This window comes from Salmo salar, chromosome ssa22 (genome assembly GCF_905237065.1).
Source record: "Salmo salar chromosome ssa22, Ssal_v3.1, whole genome shotgun sequence".
In the NCBI taxonomy this organism is placed as follows: domain Eukaryota; kingdom Metazoa; phylum Chordata; class Actinopteri; order Salmoniformes; family Salmonidae; genus Salmo; species Salmo salar.
The window spans coordinates 14073887-14093784 of NC_059463.1; the positions used below are offsets into that span (position 1 = coordinate 14073887).

Sequence of the window (19898 nt, forward strand, 5' to 3'; positions counted from 1 at the left end):
GTTGTTTTTGAGGTTCTCTTTATTTAATAAATTATAAAGATGAGCATCCACATTCCCGCTGCGTTTTGGTCATCTCTACCCAACGACACCCGTGACACATAGACACTCAACCATGCAAATTGGCTAAGTTATTATTTATTTGGACAGCACACATTATAGTCTTGCTCTTATACAGACATCGTACACATTCTCACTAAATCACATCCAATATCATACACATCAACCTACTCAGATTTACTACACACATAATATCTTGTCTCAATTTTCTAACATCTGAGGCATTGGCTCACAGGCAAACAGGCAAGGGAATAAAGCAAATATTGCTAGAACCTATTTCTTCAATTCTAAATATCAGACATTTGAAAGCTCTAATATTGACCGTCATAATACCTCTGATGGCAGTAACTTTACAAGCACTAATTATGGTCAATTTAGACTGAGAATAGTATCTTGTTATGGTAAGGGGTGAAATAAGAATAGCCAGTTATAATTGTAATGGTTTAGCAGATTATAAAAAAGAAGATCAGTCTTTACGTGGCTAAAAGGAATATAACATATACTGTTTACAGGAAACTCTACATCCTTAGATGAAGTTGCGTGGAAAAAGGAATGGGGTGGTGAAATAATTTTCCGTCATGGACAAAGGAACTCAAAAGGTGTGATATTAATTAGACAGGAATGTCAGGAATGATTCGCAAGTAAGGTGGATCTTTTTGGATATGAAAGTGGTCGAAAAAGAGATTTGGCTCATTAATCTATATGGTCCAAATCAGGATGATCCATACTTCTTCGAAAATATTTATACCAATTTATTTAACTTACAGGCAACAAATGATCAAATCATTATGGTAGGAGACTATAACACAGTGTTAAATGCCTCAATTGACCGTAAAGGAAATCACTCTTCAAACTATCATCACCGTGCCCTTAAGGAAATCACAAATATTATGAACACATTAGAAATAGTGGATATTTGGAGACTAAAAAACCCCGACCTAACGAGATATACATGGAGGAAACTTAATCAAGCTAGTCATCTTGACTACTTTCTCGTCTCTTTCTCTCTCTTGCATCAAAGGTTCAAAAAGTTTTAATTGGAGACAGAATGCGATCGGATCATCATCTAATTGGCCTTCATATAACTCTTATAGAATTTCCACATTGTGGGGGATATTGGAAATGTAATCAAAGTTTACTGGAGGACAACTTATTTTTAACTAAGACAAAATCATTTATACCTGCATTATTCCAGTATAAAATAGGTTCAGCAAATCCTCTTATTATTTGGGATACCTTTAAATGTACCTTCAGAGGTCATTCAATATTCATCAATAGTAAAAAAGCAGTTTCTGGCTAAAGAGACTAGACTAACAAGGAAAATACATGAACTAATAGTACAAGTAGATAGCAATAAAAACGATACTACAGAGATAAAAAAATAAGTTAGAGGAAAAAGAACTTCAGGAACTTATTCAAGAACGATCTAATGTAATCTATTGCAAACATAAAGCAAACTGGATGGAATATGGAGAAAAATTCACAAAATTCTTCCTGAATCTCCAATACAGGAACAGTAACAAAAATAATTTGCAGAAACTCGTTATTGAAAACAGAGTCATCTATGATTCTCTGAATTATATTTTAAAATAGGAAGCTAAATATTTTTGGCAGATGTTCTCTTTTACGTCTCATCCTCTCCCACTGAATGAAGGTTACGGTAAGGAATTATTTACAAATGGAAAAATGGAAAATTAACAAAAGTACAGAAAGATCAGTGCGAAGGCCAAATTACAGAGGAAGAACTTTGAGGCTATTAAATTCTTTCAGTCTGGAAAAACCCCAGGACTTGATGGCACACCGGTAGAGGTATATCAAGCCTTTTTTGATATACTAAAAGCTCCATTGTTAGATTGTTTTAACTGCTCCTATTGAAATGGTAGTCTGTCGGGTACTCAGAAGGAAGGTCTGATTTCTCTATTATTAAAACAAGACCCAGATGGCAAATATAAAGATCCAGTCTATCTAAAAAACTGGAGGCCCCTTACACTTCAGTGTTGTGATGCAAAAATACTAGCGAAATGCGTAGCACTCAGAATTTTCAAGGGTTTTAACAGGTATTGTTCATCCTGATCAGACAGGTTTTTTACATGGATGATTCATTAGAGATAATATACGACAACTATTAGAAATAATAGAACATCATGAAACATCTAAGAAGCCAGGCCTGGTATTTATAGCAGATTTTGAAAAGGCATTTGATTAAGTAAGACTGGATTTTATTTATAAAATAATGTATAGCAACCCCAGGTGTAAAATAGTAAATAACGGCTACTTCTCAGAAAGTTTTCAATTGTCAAGAGGAGTTAAACAAGGGTGTCTGCTGTCACCATATCTATTCGTTATGGCCATTGAAATGCAAGCTATTAAAATCAGATCCAATAACAACATTAGAGGATTAGAAATCCAAGTCTTAAAAACAAAGGTGTCATTGTATGCCGTTGACTCAAGTTTTATATTAAGTCCGCAAGCTAGATCCCTGCAATGTCTCATTGAAGATCTTGATAACGTTTCTGTACTTTCTGGACTAAACATAATTATGATAAGTGTACAATATTACATATTGGATCTTTAAAAAATACAACTTTTACATTACCCTGCAGTTTACCTATAAAATGGGCTGATGGTGAAGTAGACATACTTGGTATTCATATCACAAAATATATAAATAAGCTCTCCACAATCAATTTCAATAGAAAACTTGTAAAAAAAGATCCTACAACCATGGAGAGGTAAATAACTGTATATTTATCTCCGTTTACTCACTTATTTATGGCGCTGCCTACTTCTGATGATTCGTTATACAAATCATATGAGCTAAACATATTTTGCTTTATCTGGGATGCTAAACCAAACAAAATAAAGCGTGCCTATCTAAACTCAGCAAAAAAAGAAACGTCCTTTTTTCAGGACCCTGTCTTTCAAAGATAATTCGTAAAAAATCCAAATAACTTCACAGATCTTCATTGTAAAGAGTTTAAACACTGTTTCTCATGCTTGTTCAATGAATCATAAACAATTAATGAACATGCACTTGTGGAACGGTCAATAAGACATTAACAGCTTACAGATGTTAGGCAATTAAGGTCACAGTTATGAAAACTTCTACTGACACTGAAAAACACCCAAATGAAGATGCCCAGGGTCCCTGCTCATCTGTGTGAACGTGCCTTAGGCATGCTGCAAGGAGGCATGAGGACTGCAGATGTGGCCAGGGCAATAAATTGCAATGTCCGTACTGTGAGAAGCCTAAGACAGCGCTACAGGGAGACAGGACGGACAGCTGATCGTCCTCACAGTGGCAGACCACGTGTAACAACACCTGCACAGGATCGCACATCCGAACATCACATCTGCGGGACAGGTACAGGATGGCAACAACAACTGCCCGAGTTACACCAGGAACGCACAATCCCTCCATCAGTGCTCAGACTGTCCACAATAGGCTGAGAGAGGCTGGACTGAGGGCTTGTAGGCCTGTTGTAAGGCAGGTCCTCACCAGACGTCGCCTATGGGTACAAACCCACCATCGCTGGACCAGACAGGACTGGCAAAAAGTGATCTTCACTGACGAGTTGCGGTTTTGTGTCACCAGGAGTGATGGTCAGATTTGCGTTTATCGTCGAAGGAATGAGCATTACGCAGAGGCCTGTACTCTGAAGCGGGATTCATTTGGAGGTGGAGGGTCCGTCATGGTCTGGGGTGGTGTGTCACAGCATCATCCGACAGAGCTTAATGTCATTGCAGGCAATCTCAATGCTGTGCGTTACAGGGAAGACATCCTCCTCCCTCATGTGGTACCCTTCCTGCATGCTCATCCAGCCATACTGCTCGTTCTGTGCGTGATTTCCTGCAATACAGGAATGTCAGTGTTCTGCCATGGCCAGCGAAGAGCCCAGATCTCAATCGCATGGAGCACGTCTGGGACCTGTTGGATCGGAGGGTGAGGGCTAGGGCCATTCCCCCCAGAAATCTCCGGGAACTTGCAGGTGCCTTGGTGGAAGAGTGGGGTAACATCTCACAGCAAGAACTGGCAATGGTGCAGTTCATGAGGAGGAGATGCTCTGCAGTACTTAATGCAGCTGGTGGCCACACCAGATACTGACTGTTACTTTTGATTTTGACCCCCCGTTGTTCAGGGACACCTTATTCCATTTCTGTTAGTCACATGTCTGTGGAACTTGTTCAGTTTATATCTCAGTTGTTGAATCTTGTTATGTTCATACAAATATTTACACATGTTAAGTTTGATGAAAATAAACGCAGTTGACAGTGAGAGGACGTTTTTTTTTGCTGAGTTCATATAATGAATATGACTTGGGTGGGTTGAGATTATTAAATATAAAAGCACTAAACCTCTCTCTAATAGCTTCACTCATTCAAAAGTTTTACTTGAACCCTAAAAGGTTCTCAAGTAGATTACTAAGAAAATCTCATCCATTGTTTAAAAATTGCCTTTTTGCCTTTGTGAAGATTGCCATGTTTCATTTTTTATTAATTGAGAATGATACTTTATTCAAAGTATCTTTCATTTTCAAACAAGCATTGCAGAGCTGGCTCCAATTTGAAATTCATCCCCCTGAAAAGATAGAACAAATATTATGGATGAACTCAAATGTGCTGGTTGATAAAATACCTTTATTTATGGTAAATATGTTTGAAAAGGGTATTTTGTTCTTAAATTATATTGTAAATTGGAATGGTAGAGTTATGTCCTTCATGGAGTTATCAGAATTGTACGGGAAGGTCTGCTCAATCCAAGAGTACCACCAATTGATTACAGCATTACCCCAAAAATGGAGGAGGCAGGTGGTGGCAGCGGGAGGAGGTAGGGAACTGGTCTGTCTGCCCAATATAAAGGATCAAAACTGGCTGAGGAATAAAGGTAGCATAAATAGAAAAGTATTCCAGTTTAATTTGAGAACAAAGATGTTGACAACTGTGCCATACAGATCGCAAAATAGTTGGGAAGAGATTTTTGATGTACCGATTCCATGGTATGAGGTTGTATGAGTTGATGCTGTATATAAAACAACGCAAGATTCAAGACTTCGTACATTTCAACAAAAACAAATTGAATTTAGAATTCTTGCCACCAACAAAATGTTGAAAATGTGGGGCATAAAATCATCGAAGCTCTGCAGATTTTGTTGTCAGGGTACAGAATCAATAGACCATTTATTTTGGTATTGCCCTCAGGTAGCCTGTTTTCTGGTCTCAGGTTCAAGAATGGCTAAACATGCATAGCTTTGATCTAAAATTGAACCTAGAAATAGTACTGTTAGGAGATCTGGAGAGACCGGGTCAGTCAATTACTAATACTCTTAGTAAAAGTATTTATCTTCAACTCGCAATCAACTCTTTCAATCTATTCAATTAGATAGATTGAAATTGTACGTTAACATCACAGCATAGTTGAAAGATATATGTTGCATAAAAATCTGAAGAGGGTGGCCAGCAGAGATAGGTGGGATGGGCTGAGGGAAGCTGAGGGTTGGGATGTGGAATTGAAGACAAGTGGGAGTGGAGTTGCTGTGCGGGAGATAGAATGATGGTCAAAGATAGAAGTAAAAAATAAAGTAAAAATGAAACAGTAAAAAGTACATTTGAATGACTTTGAGGAGCAGTGTTTTTAAAGCTAATGCCGGTTTGCCTGAGGCTGATGTCGTGCAGGTGTTTGTACACATGCATATATACACACACTCTCATTCAAATACATGCATACACGGAAACACACATGGAATAGTGCCAAACATGCACTCAAACATATACAGTTGGCATTGCTGTTATGATTTTACTTGTCCTTGATGTCCTTTGTGTTTTTGTTGTTTTTGTTGGGGTTTTTTGCGTTGTTTGCTGTTTTTCGTTTGTCTTTTTATTTTTTCTCTTTAGTTAAATTTCTTGGTTGTTGGTGCATTGGGGGTTCTTGGGGGTGGGGAATGGAATTAATTGTATTTTTTTTCTTCTTGGGGGGACTGTTGGAGGGGTCTTGGATGGTTGAGGGACAGCTATTGGGGAACTGTGGGGGGATCTTGGAGGGTTCAGATTCACGTTTTTGGTCTGGTGGGAGATCTGTCAATGTGCCCTTGAGCAGGGCATTAACCCGGGATGCTTCTGTGTGTCGCTCTGAATGGGAGTCTGTTGGATGACTAGTGTGGTGTAGTTGCTGAGCGGCTTCACTGCAAGTTTATTGTGTGTTTCGGATATTCAATAAAAATGAAAAATACATTTTAAAAATAATAAAGAGTAGGGGTGTTAACCCCGGTGTCCTGGATAAATTCTATATCTGGCCATCATATCATGGCCACCTAATCATCCCCAACTTCCAATTGGCTCCCCCGTCCTCTCCCCTGAAACTATTCCCCAGGTTGTTGCTGTAAATGAGAATGTGTTCTCAGTCAACTTACCTGGTAAAATAACAGATAAATAAAACTGTGTTAGCTACATGTAGCTAAGAGAAAACATTCAGTGTAGCCAAAGATTATAGAGTCACCTACATTTACCAGACACTTTTATCCAGAGCATCTTACAGTAGTGAATGCATACATTTCATACATTTTTTCTCCATACTGGTCCCCCATGGGAAACAAACCCACAACCCTGGTGTTGCAAACACCATGCTCTACCAACTGAGCCACATGGGACCTCAGAATCACTTATAAACACTTTGGTTCTTACCCTGTCACAATAACTCCTCCCTGGCATTTGCATTCTTTGTCATGTCAAACAACACTGTATTCAAAGTGCCCACTATGATATTCTAACTGAATAATTAGAATTATCATTATATTTGCATGATTCCAACAGTTCAGCCAAGTGTTTTGCTCTAAATCGCAAGTCAAATCAGAATTGCAACATTTGATAAAAATAAGGCCTAAATTGTTTGCCCATGTCATGTAGCCCTACGTGGCAGTGTGGACATGATCTTGAATGAGTGCAGAAATTGATGAAAATACATATTATAATATTTTGTTAAATTTGTATTTAATGGTATAAAACAATCAGAATGGAGAAAGACCCATTGAATGTATGTGTTGCCACCCTAGGGTCACACACTACTCATGAAGCAAATGTATTACTTGTATTATTGAAAAACATAAAATACCGTAATATACTATCACAGCGTCCATTTAAAATAAAAATACAGTGATATGATATTTGGTCCATGTCACCCAGCGCTATCTGTACCCCACAAATACAATCTGTAATGTCCCTTAGTCGAGGCAGGAATCTCAAACACAGATTCAAGCACAAAGACCAGGGAAGTTTTCCAATGCCTCACAAAAAATGGCAGCTATTGGTACAATACATTTTTTTTTTAAACAGACATTGAATATCCCTTTGAGCATGGTGAAGTTATTAATTACACTTTGGATGGTGTTTCAATACACCAAGTCATTACAATGATACAGGCGTCCTTCCTAACTCAGTTGCCGGGGATGAAGGAAACCGCTCATTGAGTTCACCATGAGGCCAATGGTGACTTTAAAAAGGTTAGAGCTTAATGTCTTTGATTGGAGAAACCTGAGGATGGATCAAAAACATTGGAGTTACTCCGCAATACTAACCTAATTGCAGAGGGAAAGGAAGGAAGCCTGTACAGAATATACATTCTCCAAATCATGCATCCTGTTTGCAACAAGGCACTGAAGTAATACTGCAAAAGAATTGGTAAAGCAATTAACTTTTTGTCCTGAATACAAGTGTTATGTTTGGGACAAATCCAATACAACACATTTCTGAGGTTCACCCTCCATATTTTCAAGGATAGTGGTGGCTGCATCATGTTATGGGTATGCTTGTAATCGTTAAGGACTGGGGAGTTTTTCAGGATAAAAAAATAAACAGAATGGAGCTATGTACAGGCAAAATCCTAGAGAAAAACCTGGTTCCGTCTGCTTTCCACCTGACGCTGGTAGACAAATCCACCTTTCAGCAGGACAACCTAAAACACAAGGCCAAATCTACACTGGAGTTGCTTACCAAGAAGACAGTGAATGTTCCTGAGTGGTCGATTTACAATTTTGACTTCAATCTACATGAAAATCTACAGCAAGACCTGAAAATGGTTGTTTAGCAATGATCAACAACCAATTTGACAGAGCTTGAAGGATTTTGAAAAGAATAATGGGCAAATATTGCACCATCCAGGTGTGGAAAGCTCTTAGAGACGTACCCAGAAAGACTCACAGCTGTAATCACTTCCAAAGGTGCTTCTACAAAGTATTAACTCAGGGGTGTGAATATATATTTCTGTATTTCATTTTCAATACATTTGCAAACATTTCTAAAATAATGTTTTCACTTTGTCATTATGGGATATTGTGTGGGTGAGAACCCATTGAATCAATTTTGAATTCAGGCTGTAACACAACAAAATGTGCAATAAGTCAAGGGGTATGAATACTTTCTGAAGGCATTGTAAGCTTTTCTCATTGTATGGGCGCTGTGCTGCACAGTAGGCTATATATTAGTATACTGCTAAATGTATTTAGGTTGTCTGCCAGTTCCTATTAATAGGCTGAGGAAAGTAGCTTTTGAGGTCAATTATTTCCAACCCCCTCTTTCCTCCGATGTAGCAGATATGTGCTTGTTGCTCAGGTTGACAGGAAATGCACTATGATGGTTTGGTAATGAAAAAACAAGCTCACTTAGCAATTCTTTGTGTCACTATTCCATAACATTGTCCAAGATGTAGTTCCATAGAATAAGTACTGTTGGGGACCTGTGATTCATTGCAGCTGAATCATATTCAAACTTCTTCCATGTTTGATATGTAGTATCTTCCTAAGAGTTTGTCTGGACCAGGTTTTATGGTGAACATTTGACATTGTTACAGATGATGGAATAGTGATCACTGGCTTTCCATCTATACCTGGTATTGAAATGTGTACAACTGAGTACATTAGAGTGTCTAGTTTGAGAAACAGACGCCTCACAAGTCCTCAACTGGCAGGTTCATTAAATAGTACCCGCAAAACACCAGTCTCAACGTCAACAGTGATGAGGCTACTCCGGGATGCTGGCCTTCTAGGCAGAGTTGCAAAGAAAAAGCCATATCTCAGACTGGCCAATAAAAAAGAAAAGATTAAGATGCGCAAAAGAACACAGACACTGGACAGAGAACTCTGCTTAGAAGGCCAGCATCCCGGAGTCGCCTCTTCACTGTTGACGTTGAGACTGGTGTTTTGCGGGTACTATTTAATGAAGCTGCCAGTTGAGGACTTGTGAGGCGCCTGTTTCTCAAACTAGACACTCTAATGTACTTGTCCTCTTGCTCAGCTGTGCACCGGGGCCTCCCACTCCTCTTTTTATTCTGGTTAGAGCCAGTTTGAGCTGTTCTGTCCTGAGAGTAGTACACAGCGTTGTACGAGATCTTCAGTTTCTTAGCAATTTCTCTCATGGAATAGCCTTCATTTCTCAGAACAAGAATAGACTGACGAGTTTCAGAATAAAGTTCTTTGTTTCTGGCCATTTTGAGCCTGTAATCGAACCCACAAATGCTGATGCTCCAGATACTCAATTAATCTAAAGAAGGCCAGTTTTATTGCTTCTTTAATCAGAACAACAGTTTTCAGCTGTGCTAACATAATTTGCAAAAGGGTTTTCTAATGATCAATTAGCCTTTTAAAATGATCAACTTGGATTAGCTAATTTAACGTGCCATTGGAACACAGGAGTGATGGTTGCTGTTAATGGGCCTCTGTACATCTATGTAGATATTCCATTAAAAATCAGCCAGTTCCAGCTACAATAGTCATTTACAATATTAACAATGTCTACACTGTATTTCTGATCAACTTGATGTTATTTTAATGGACCAAAAATGTGATTTTCTTTCAAAAACAAGGACATTTCTAAGTGACCCCAAACTTTTAAACAGTTAGTGTATTTTTTTATATGCACTCTATATGTCCTTACTTACCCCCAATGTGTCAACAGCTGTATTTTCCATTACCTTTAGGCATCATGCAGTCATCAAAAGGCATACAGTATAATTAATAAAATAATAATCAACCGTTGCCTAATGGCTGAAATCATATGCATGTGTTGTCTGGTGAGTGGATTTAATTTACATTGCTTTCACAGTTTATTTTCTTATTTTTACTTCAAGGCTCCTAAAAACTGTGAAAGAACATGAATAGTGCAACTTTTGTAATACTGTAATCATGTATTGATGTTGAATGCTTGTAATATTTGGCTCAAAATGTCTTATTTTACTTATTTGTTTAATTACTTTCCCCTCAGATCAAAGATTCTCATACTCAGGGGAGAACATTCCATTCACAAGCAATTGGATGAGAGTCTTATTTGCCCTTGGCAACGGAAGATGATGTTACTATGGAAACAACTTGTGCTGCTATCAATCATTGGTTGCCTTGCAGGTAAGATGTTTTACTACACATTTTATTCAGAAGAGGTATTTACTATTATAATTCTACAAGCTCCAATATGATTTTTCATTCAAAGGATGATTTATGTTTACATTAACATTGTTACTTGCACAATGTAAGTAGGCCTAATTGCTCTCTTTGTTACAAATGAGAAACTGCTCAGCAAACCAAAATTAGTTCTGTGAAATTTCCCAGAACATTTGTTAGGTCGCGGCAAAAGTTCTCATAACACAAAAACTGTCCAGTTGTGATGATGATTGTAGAATGTTTGTATAAAAATCTAATCAAATTGCATTTTTCACACGCCGAATACAACAGGTGTAGAACTTACCGTGAAATGCTTGCTCACAAGCCCTTAACCAACAATGCAGTTCAAGAAATAGAGTTAAGAAAGTATTTGCTAAATAAACTAAAGTAAAAAATAGTAACACAATAAAATAACAAGAACAAGGCTATATACAGGGGGTACCGGTACTGAGTCAATCAATGTGCAGGGGTACAGGTTAGTCGAGGTAATTTGTACATGTACGTAGGGGTAAAGTGACTATGCATAGATAATAAACAGTGAGTAGCAGCAGGGGTCAATGTAAATTGTCCAGGTGTCCATTTGATTAATTGTTCAGCAGTCTTAGGCTTGGGGGTAGAAGCTGTTAAGGAGCCTTTTGGACCTATAAAACATTTGCCTGATGTTGCAAGAACATTACTAAAACGCATTTAATCTGTTCTTTAAAGTTTCCCAGAATGTTTCATTAGGTTGTGGGTAAAGTCTGGTGAGAACAATGTAGGGACATCACAAAAGATGTTACCAAAACACACAAACTGTCCAGTTGCGTGGATGATTGTACAATGTTTTTTTTTTTGTGTACATTAACATTCAACTGATGTTACAAGAATGTTCCCAGAACACGGATTATCTGTTCTTTCAAAGGTTCCCAGAATGTTTAATTAGGTTGTGGTAACAGTCTGGTGGAAAAATTGTGAGAACATCACATAATATATGTTCCCAAAACACAATAACTGTCCAGTTGCATGGATGATTATACAATGTTTCTTTTAGGGTGCAACATTTTTTTACCTTATATTACTACAAGAAAGTTCCCAGAACACATTTAGTTTGTTCTTTAAAGGTTCCCAGAATGTTTCAATAGGTTGTGGGAACAGTCTGTTGGGAACATTGTGGGGACATCACAAAATATCTGTGGCAGCCTAGCCTAGTGGTTAGACCGTTGGACTAGCAACCAAAAGGTTGTAAGATCAATTCCCCGAGCTGACAATGTAAAAATCTGTTGTTCTGCCCCTGAACAAGGCAGTTAACCCACTGTTCCTAGACTGTCATTGAAAATAAGAATTTGTTCTTAACTGACATGCCTAGTTAAATAAAGGTTAAAAAATAACACAGACAGGTGATTATACAAATCAGGTGAAATCGTGCCTCGTTAGCTCATTGTTATGGATGTGTCCATATAAATGTCACTAGAATAAAAGCTTAAGCAAATGCTGCTTTTGTTATTCTGGCTGCACTGTTTGACGTGAATGTAGGTTAGCTGTAGTTGGCTAGCTAGCAAACGAGGGATAAGAACGTTGCCAGCTAGTATTGCAGTGGAACACTTAGAACCAACGACTGGGTAGCGTCCATAGATGTAGAACAAAAAGACAGAACGACTAGGTCACTTCTCTGGCAACCGAACCGGAAGAACAAATGACCAGCCAGCTTGGGTTGCAACCCTAGATTTGTGTCGGGACTATATCTTGTGGAAGGATGAAATAGTATGAATAAATATGTTAGTAACCCATTGTGTAAAAGTGATAATATTTTAGGGTGCAAAACATTCACCTGATATTACAAAAACATTCCCAGAACACATTTCGTATGTTCTTTAACTTCTCCCAGAATGTTTCTTTAGGTTGTGGTAACATTGTGGGGAGATAACAACAGATTTGTTCCCAAAACACAAAAACTGTCCGGTTGTGCTGACATTCAGGTAATGTTTGTATCAGGGTGCAGAAAACATTCCTTTGATGTTGCAAGAATGTTGAAAGAACAGCCTTCCTGAGTTCTTTAACGGTTCCCAGAACATGTAATTAGGTTGTGGGGAAAGTGTGGGTACATTACAAGAGAGAGGTTTCCAAAACACAAAATATGCTCAGTTGTGATGACACTCATACAATGTTTAAGTTAGGTTGTACAGGACAATTTTGTAAGAATTCAATAAGACCGTTCTTATGATGTTCATAACATGTTTGTTTTAGGTTTAACTTAATATTCCGGGGCCTCCCGAGTGGCACAGTGGTCTAAGGCACTGCTACGCAGTGCTAGCTACGTCACTCCAGATCCTGGTTTGATCCCAGGCTGTGTCGCAGCCAGCTACGACTGGGAGACCCTTGAGGCTACGCACAATTGGCCCAGCGTCTTCCGGGTTAAGGGAGGGTTTGGCCAGCCGGGTTGTCCATGTCCCTTCGTGCTCTAGCGTCTCCTGTGGCAGGCCGTGCGCAATGTATGCTGACACGGTCGCCAGGTGTACGTTGTTTCCTCCTGCACATTGGTGCGGCTGGCTTCCGGGTTAAGCGAGCATTGTGTCAGAAGCACTGTGGCTTGGCGGGGTCGTGTTTCAGAGGACGCATGGCTTTCGACCTTCACCTCTTCCGAGTCCGTACGGGAGATGCAGCTATAGGACGAGACTGTAACTACCAATTGGATATCACGAAATTGGGGAGGGGACGCAATATTCCATTGATATTCACACAATATACACAGAATATTACAAGAACACTTAGAAAATGTTATGTTTAAGTTTGACCTAATATTACCACAACATTCTCAGTATGCAAATTAAAGCATAAGAAAGCAGATTGGAATACATCCCCATTATGTTTCTCTACAGATTTAATGGTAATTTGCATTTGAAGACTATATTGTAGAGACACATGGCATTTTAATTTCATTCATAGGACATTTGAACAGCATTTAATCATCTAAACACAACCATATTTTTTAAACTTCACATGTTGACAATATATAGCCATGGCAGTATGGTCACACAGGAGTTCCATGCTTCCTTTTCAGCGTCCTTAGACATAACTAACCCAGGGGAATACTGGTAACTGGGTTATTAACCATCATACTCTTTATATGCTGCGTACCCCTAGGCCCATATATAGACTATGAGTACTGATCCAGGATCACTTTTGCTTTTCAGATCATGAAAAATAAGACAGGAGGACCATATCAAGAACTTTATAATAGGAATTATATCGGGTGCGTTTTTTTAAAGTTGAACAGTCCATTTTTATACAATGTTTTGTTTTTTACAATTAGTCTAAATTCTGCATGTCTTTCTAGATTTATAAATCTGGATGAAATAAAGACATCCTCTCTTTTAGTAGAGTATACCTGAGCCTTAATTTCACATTGTCTTTTAAAATAAACATGGTTAAGGAATATTTGGGATTGAACCTGCAATCTTCAGATCTGCAGCCAAATCATTAACCCACTGCACCACCAGGTGATAACTGTAGCCTTGTTTTTTTTTCGGTCAAATATGGTCAATCAGGACACAGAACACAATTTGAGTTATTAAAATGTTTTTGTAACATATATATATTTTTACCTTTTATTTAACATCAGGTGAATATTTTTTGCACCCTAAAAGAAACATTGTGGAATCATGGACAGTGTTTTGTTTTATGGGAGCATATCTTTTGTGATTTCCCCACAATGATCTCACCAAACTGCTCCCACAAACTAATCAAGCATTCTGGGAATCTTTAAAGAACAGATTAAATGTGTTTTAGGAACGTTCTTGCAACATCAGACAAATGTTTTATATATGTTATGAGAACATTTGCTGTGACCTAACAAATGTTCCAGGAACTTTCACAGAACCATTTTTGGTTTGCTGGGAAAACATTACTGGTACATTGTGTTATGTTTACATTACCTGGAAACCTAATGAGAACTTTGGGGTAATGTTCTGTGGTTGTTGTTACAGATGTTCTGCACAACAGTTTAATGAATGTTAGGAGAACATTCCAAGGATATTTCATAAAAATATATATATATTAATTCAAATATTTGGTCATGAAAAACATTCTTTGAATGTTTTTGGGATGTTGTCATCCTAGTGTTAGATACAACCCTAACTATAACTTAATGAGAATCTGGAAATGTTCCCAGTTTGCTGGGTGGTATACCTTTTAGGCAACAGTACTGCAATACCTCTCAATAGAGCGCTAGTTTGAAGTCGACAGTATTACACTGATGTGTGTGCGCTATGTTGTCTCTTTTGTCTCATATGGAAATGTAGGAAATCTAATGCTCACAGTGTTCCCTACATCATTTTGAAGTGCTTTGGATATTCTCTAGATTCTGCTTGACGTTATGAACTGAAATGAACCATACTGTGCACTGACTACACAATTCTACAGAATCTGTATTGTATTACATTGCATTAGCCTAGATCTAATCTTCTCTTTTGCTGTTGATAAGAAACTGATAGAGACACTCACACAGTATTTGCAAGCAACCATATTATATTTCATAGTGACAAGGTTAAATTGATTAAAATGCAGTTTTTCATATACGGTAGGCTACTGTTGCCCTTCAGCCATCCCTTGAGCAGCCTACTGCATTTGCACCTCCAGGGACATCTGCGATTCCATTCCTATTCCTGTGTATGACATGTCAGAGATCATTATCAGGATCCTTGGGATGGAACTGCGCCTGCATTTTAGAACAAACCTCTTGCTACACTGGCTCGTTATGCCCTTGTGGTCACCTGGGATTGGGACAGAAATCCTCTCTCTCTCTCTCTCTCTCTCTCTCTCTCTCTCTCTCTCTCTCTCTCTCTCTCTATCCCCCTCTCTCTCTCTCTCTCTCTCTCTCTCTCCCCCTTTCTATTTTTTCTCTCTCTCTCTCTTTCTATTTTCTCTCTCTCTCTTTCTATTTTCTCTCTCTCTCTTTCTATTTTTTCTCTTTCTCTCTCTTTCTATTTTCTCTCTCTCTCTCTCTCTCTCTCTCTATCCCCCCTCTCTCTCTCTCTCTCTCTCTCCCCCTTTCTATTTTCTCTCTCTCTCTCTCTCTCTCTCTCTCTCTATCCCCTCTCTCTCTCTCTCTCTCTCTCTCTCCCCTTTCTATTTTCTCTCTTTCTCCCTCTTCTCTCTCTCTTTCTATTTTCTCTCTCTCTCTTTCTATTTTCTCTCTCTCTCCCCTTTCTATTATCTCTCTCTCTCCCCGTTTCTATTCTCTCTCTCTCTCCCCCTTTCTATTATCTCTCTCTCTCTCTCTCCCCTTTCTATTCTCTCTCTCTCTCCCCCTTTCTATTCTCTCTCTCTCTCCCCCTTTCTATTCTCTCTCTCTCCCCATTTCTATTCTCTCTCTCTCTCCCCCCTTTCTATTCTCTCTCTCTCTCTCCCCCCTTTCTATTCTCTCTCTCTCTCCCCCCTTTCTATTCTCTCTCTCTCTCTCTCTCTCTCTCTCTCTCTCTCCCTCCACTGTAAGACAACCACAGCAAAGCAGACTTTGAATTTACATATAATACAGTATACAATAGGTGTATGCTTTAAGGGGCTCAACAAGTATTCAAAACAGTTTTGAACAGTCCATGGAGGTTTATTTTATGTGTTAGTGCTATCTTACTGTTGAGGAATTTGTTTCCTCTATTTCTGACATATACTGTAAAGTTGGAATGTTTTTACCTTTTATTTTCACTACGAACTTGATTTCAGAAATCATGTCAAATTATTGCCTGACTGATTGTGGTGAGATGTATGTACATTGATGTGCATACAGTATGTACAAAGACATAAAGCCATAGTTTGAATCTAAGTTTAAGGACTTTGAATCATAGTTTGTGGAATCCACAGCCTACAAGGCTGGAAGATGGCAGATCGCAGGTTAACATTTACTTGATGACCTTTCTTTATTAAAAAAATCTAAAACCATGTTTGAACAATACCCTAATAAAATATCATGATTTAAGAGGATTGAAATTTGTTTCATAGTTTGGCAACTTTGTATAATACTATACATTAATATTAGCGGAACGTTGCAGCAGTGTTTTAAGAACTACTTCCATTATTGTTAAAGTATGTTTTTAGAATATTATTGGAACATCATGTCGTAACATTACAATATAACTTTATAAGTGTCTCACAGAAATGTTTGTTGTTTGTTGCTGTACACTATATATACAAAAGTATGTGAACACCCCTTCAAATTAGTGCCTTTAGCTTTCCCAGCCACACCTGTTTCTGACAGGTGCATATAATCGAGCACACAGCCATGCAATCTCCAAAGACAAACATTGGCAGTAGAATGGCCTTACTGAAGAGCTCAGTCACTTTCAACGTGGCACCATCATAGGATACTTACTACCTTTCCAACAAGTCAGTTCATGAAATTTCTGCCCTGCTAGAGCTTCCACGGTCAACTGTAAGTGCTGTTATTATGAAGTTGAAACATCTAGGAGCAACAACGGCTCAGCCGCGAAGTGGTAGACCACACAAGCTCACAGAACAGGCCCGCCGAGTGCTGTAGCGCGTAAAAATCATCTGTCAGTTGCAACACTCACTACCGAGTTCCAAACTCCCTCTGGAAGCAGCGTCAGCACAATAACTGTTTGTCGGGAGCTTCATGAAATGGGTTTCCATGGCCTAGTAGCCGCACAAAAGCTTAAGATCACCATGCGCAATGCCAAGCGTCGGCTGGAGGGGTGTAAAGCTCGCCAAAGTTGGAAAAGCGTTCTCTGGAGTGATGAAACACGCTTCACCATCTGGCAGTCCACCTGACAAATTTGGGTTTGGCGGATGCCAGGGGAACGCTACCTGCTCGAATGCATAGTGCCACTGTAAAGTTTGGTGGAGGAGGAATAATGGTCTGGGGCTGTTTTGCATGGTTCGTGCTAGGCCCCTTAGTTTCAGTGAAGGGAAATCTTAACGCTACAGTAATGACATTCTAGATGATTCTGTGCTTCCAACTTTGTGGCAACAGTTTGGGGAAGGCTCTTTCCTGTTTCAGCATGACAATGCCCCCGTGGACAAAGCGAGGTCCATACAGAAATGGTTTGTTGAGATTGTTGGGGAAGAACTTGACTGGCCTGCACAGAGCCCTGACCTCAACCCCGTTGAACACATTTGGGATGAATTGGAAGAGCCAAGCCAAATCGCTCAGCATCAGCGCCCGACACCATTAATTCTCTTGTGGCTGAATGGAAGCATGTCACCGCAGCAATGTTCCAAAATTTAGTGGAAAGCCTTTCCAGAAGAGTGGAGGCTGTTATAGCCGCAAAGGGGGGACCAACTCATGCCCATGATTTTGGAATAAGATGTTCGACGAGCAGGTGTTCACATACGTTGGTAATGTAGTGTAGGTATTAGTGCATTGATATCAACATTAGCTGAATTCTATTTATTTGTACTATTTTCTACATTGTAGAATAATAGTGAAGACATCAAAACTATGAAACAACACATATGGAATCATGTAGTAACCAAATAACTGTTAAACAAATCAAAATATATTTTATATTTGAGATTCTTCAAATAGCCCCCCTTTGCCTTGATGACAGCTTTGCACACTCAAGGCATTCTCTCAACCAGCTTCACCTGGAATGCTTTTCCAACAGTCTTGAAGGAGTTCCCACATATGCTAAGCACTTGTTGGCTGATTTTCCTTCACGCTGCGGTCCGACTCATCGTAAACCATCTCAATTTGGTTGAGGTCAGGGGATTGTGGAGGCCAGGTCATATGATGCAGCACTCCATCAGTCTACTTCTTGGCATATTAGGTCATTGTCCTGTTGAAAAACAAATGATAGACCCACTAAGCCCAAACCAGATGGGATGGCGTATCACTACAGAATTCTGTGGTAGCCATGCTGGTTTAGTGTGCCTTGAATTCCAAATAAATCACAGACAGTGTCACCAGCAAAGCACCCCCATACCATAACACCTCATCCTCCATGCTTTACGGTGGGAAATACACATGCGGAGATCATCCGTTCACCCACACCGCGTCTCACAAAGACACGGAGGTTGGAACCAAAAATCTCCAAATTGGACTCCAGACCAAAATACATATTTCCACCAGTCTAATGTCCATTGCTCGTGTTTCTTGGCCCAAGCAAGTCTCTTCTTATTATTGGTGTACTTTATTAGTGGTTTCTTTGCAACAATTAGACCATGAAGGCCTGCTTCACACAGTCTCCTCTGAACAGTTGATGTTGAGATGTGTCTGTTACTTGAACTATGTGAAGCACTTATTTTGGGCTGCAATTTCTGAGGCTGGTAACGCTAATGACCTTATCCCCTGCAGCATTCCTGTGGGGGTCCTCATGAGAGCCAGTTTCATCATAGCACTTGATGGTTTTTGCGACTGCACTTGAAGAAACGTAAAAAGTTATTGAATTTTTCCAGATTGACTGACCTTCATGTCTTAAAGTAATGGACTGTCGTTTCCCTTTGCTTATTTGAGCTGTTCTTGCCATAATATGGACTTGGTATTTTTCCAAAAAGGTCTATCTATACCTCCCCTACCTTGTCACAACACAACTGATTGGCTCAAATGCATTGAGAAGGAAAGAAATTCCACAAATGAACTTTTAACAAGGCACACCTGCCAATTGAAATGCATTCCAGGTTACTACCTCATGAGAGAATGCTAAGAGTGTGCAAAGCTGTCATCAAGGCAAAGGGTGGCTACTTCAAAGAATCTCAAATATAAAATATATTTTGATTTGTTTAACACTTTTTTTGGTTACTACATGATTCCATATCTGTTATTTCATTTTTTTTTTAATCTTCACTATTATTCTACAATGTAGAAAATAGTAAAAATAAAGAAGAACTTGAATGAATAGGTGTTCTAAAACCTTTGACCGGTAGTGCATATGAGAGTAATGCGGAAATGTTCCCTGCATGTTGTTTTGAATGTTTTGGATGATGTCTCCATGAACATTAAAAGAACGTTCAGGTAATGTTTTCTCGGAAACAATTTAATTGAATCCAGACATAATTGCTGAAGCATGTTGAGGGAATATTTTTTGGAACATCGTTATGTCATAACGTCACACTGGAACTTTATAAGACCATTGCAGGAATATTCCCTGCTTGTTTTTATGAGTGTTTTGAATAACATATCCATCAACATTAGCAGAACGTTCCTGTAATGTTTCCTCATAGCCACTTCAATTGACCCGTTGCTAAGTCCCACCCATAATTTTGGGCAACCAATCGCAGTGCTCCAATGGATAGCAACTGTCGCCGAGTCCGACACCTCTGACAAGCTCATGTTTAAATCGCATGAAGGCAAATGAGGGCTATGGCAAAAACTGAGAGTTTTCTTTAAAAAATACATGTTTAAATGGCTGAATAATTGAACAATACACCAAGAGTAATTATTACTGTGATTCCTGAGATGCACAGCCTGTTGATTGAGGGTTTTTTTTATTC

General features: G+C 38.9%; 1 protein-coding gene across 1 annotated transcript in view; it reads left to right on the forward strand.

Annotated features, from left to right (window-relative positions):
• LOC106582848 (contactin-3) overlaps positions 1–19898 on the forward strand; it is a 75654-nt gene that overhangs the window by 9731 nt on the left and 46025 nt on the right. Inside the window, exon 2 of the mRNA XM_014166370.2 lies at positions 10306–10442. Within this exon, the coding sequence (XP_014021845.1) occupies positions 10388–10442 (55 nt within the window). The 5' untranslated portion in view covers positions 10306–10387. The remainder of the gene's footprint in view (positions 1–10305; positions 10443–19898) is intronic.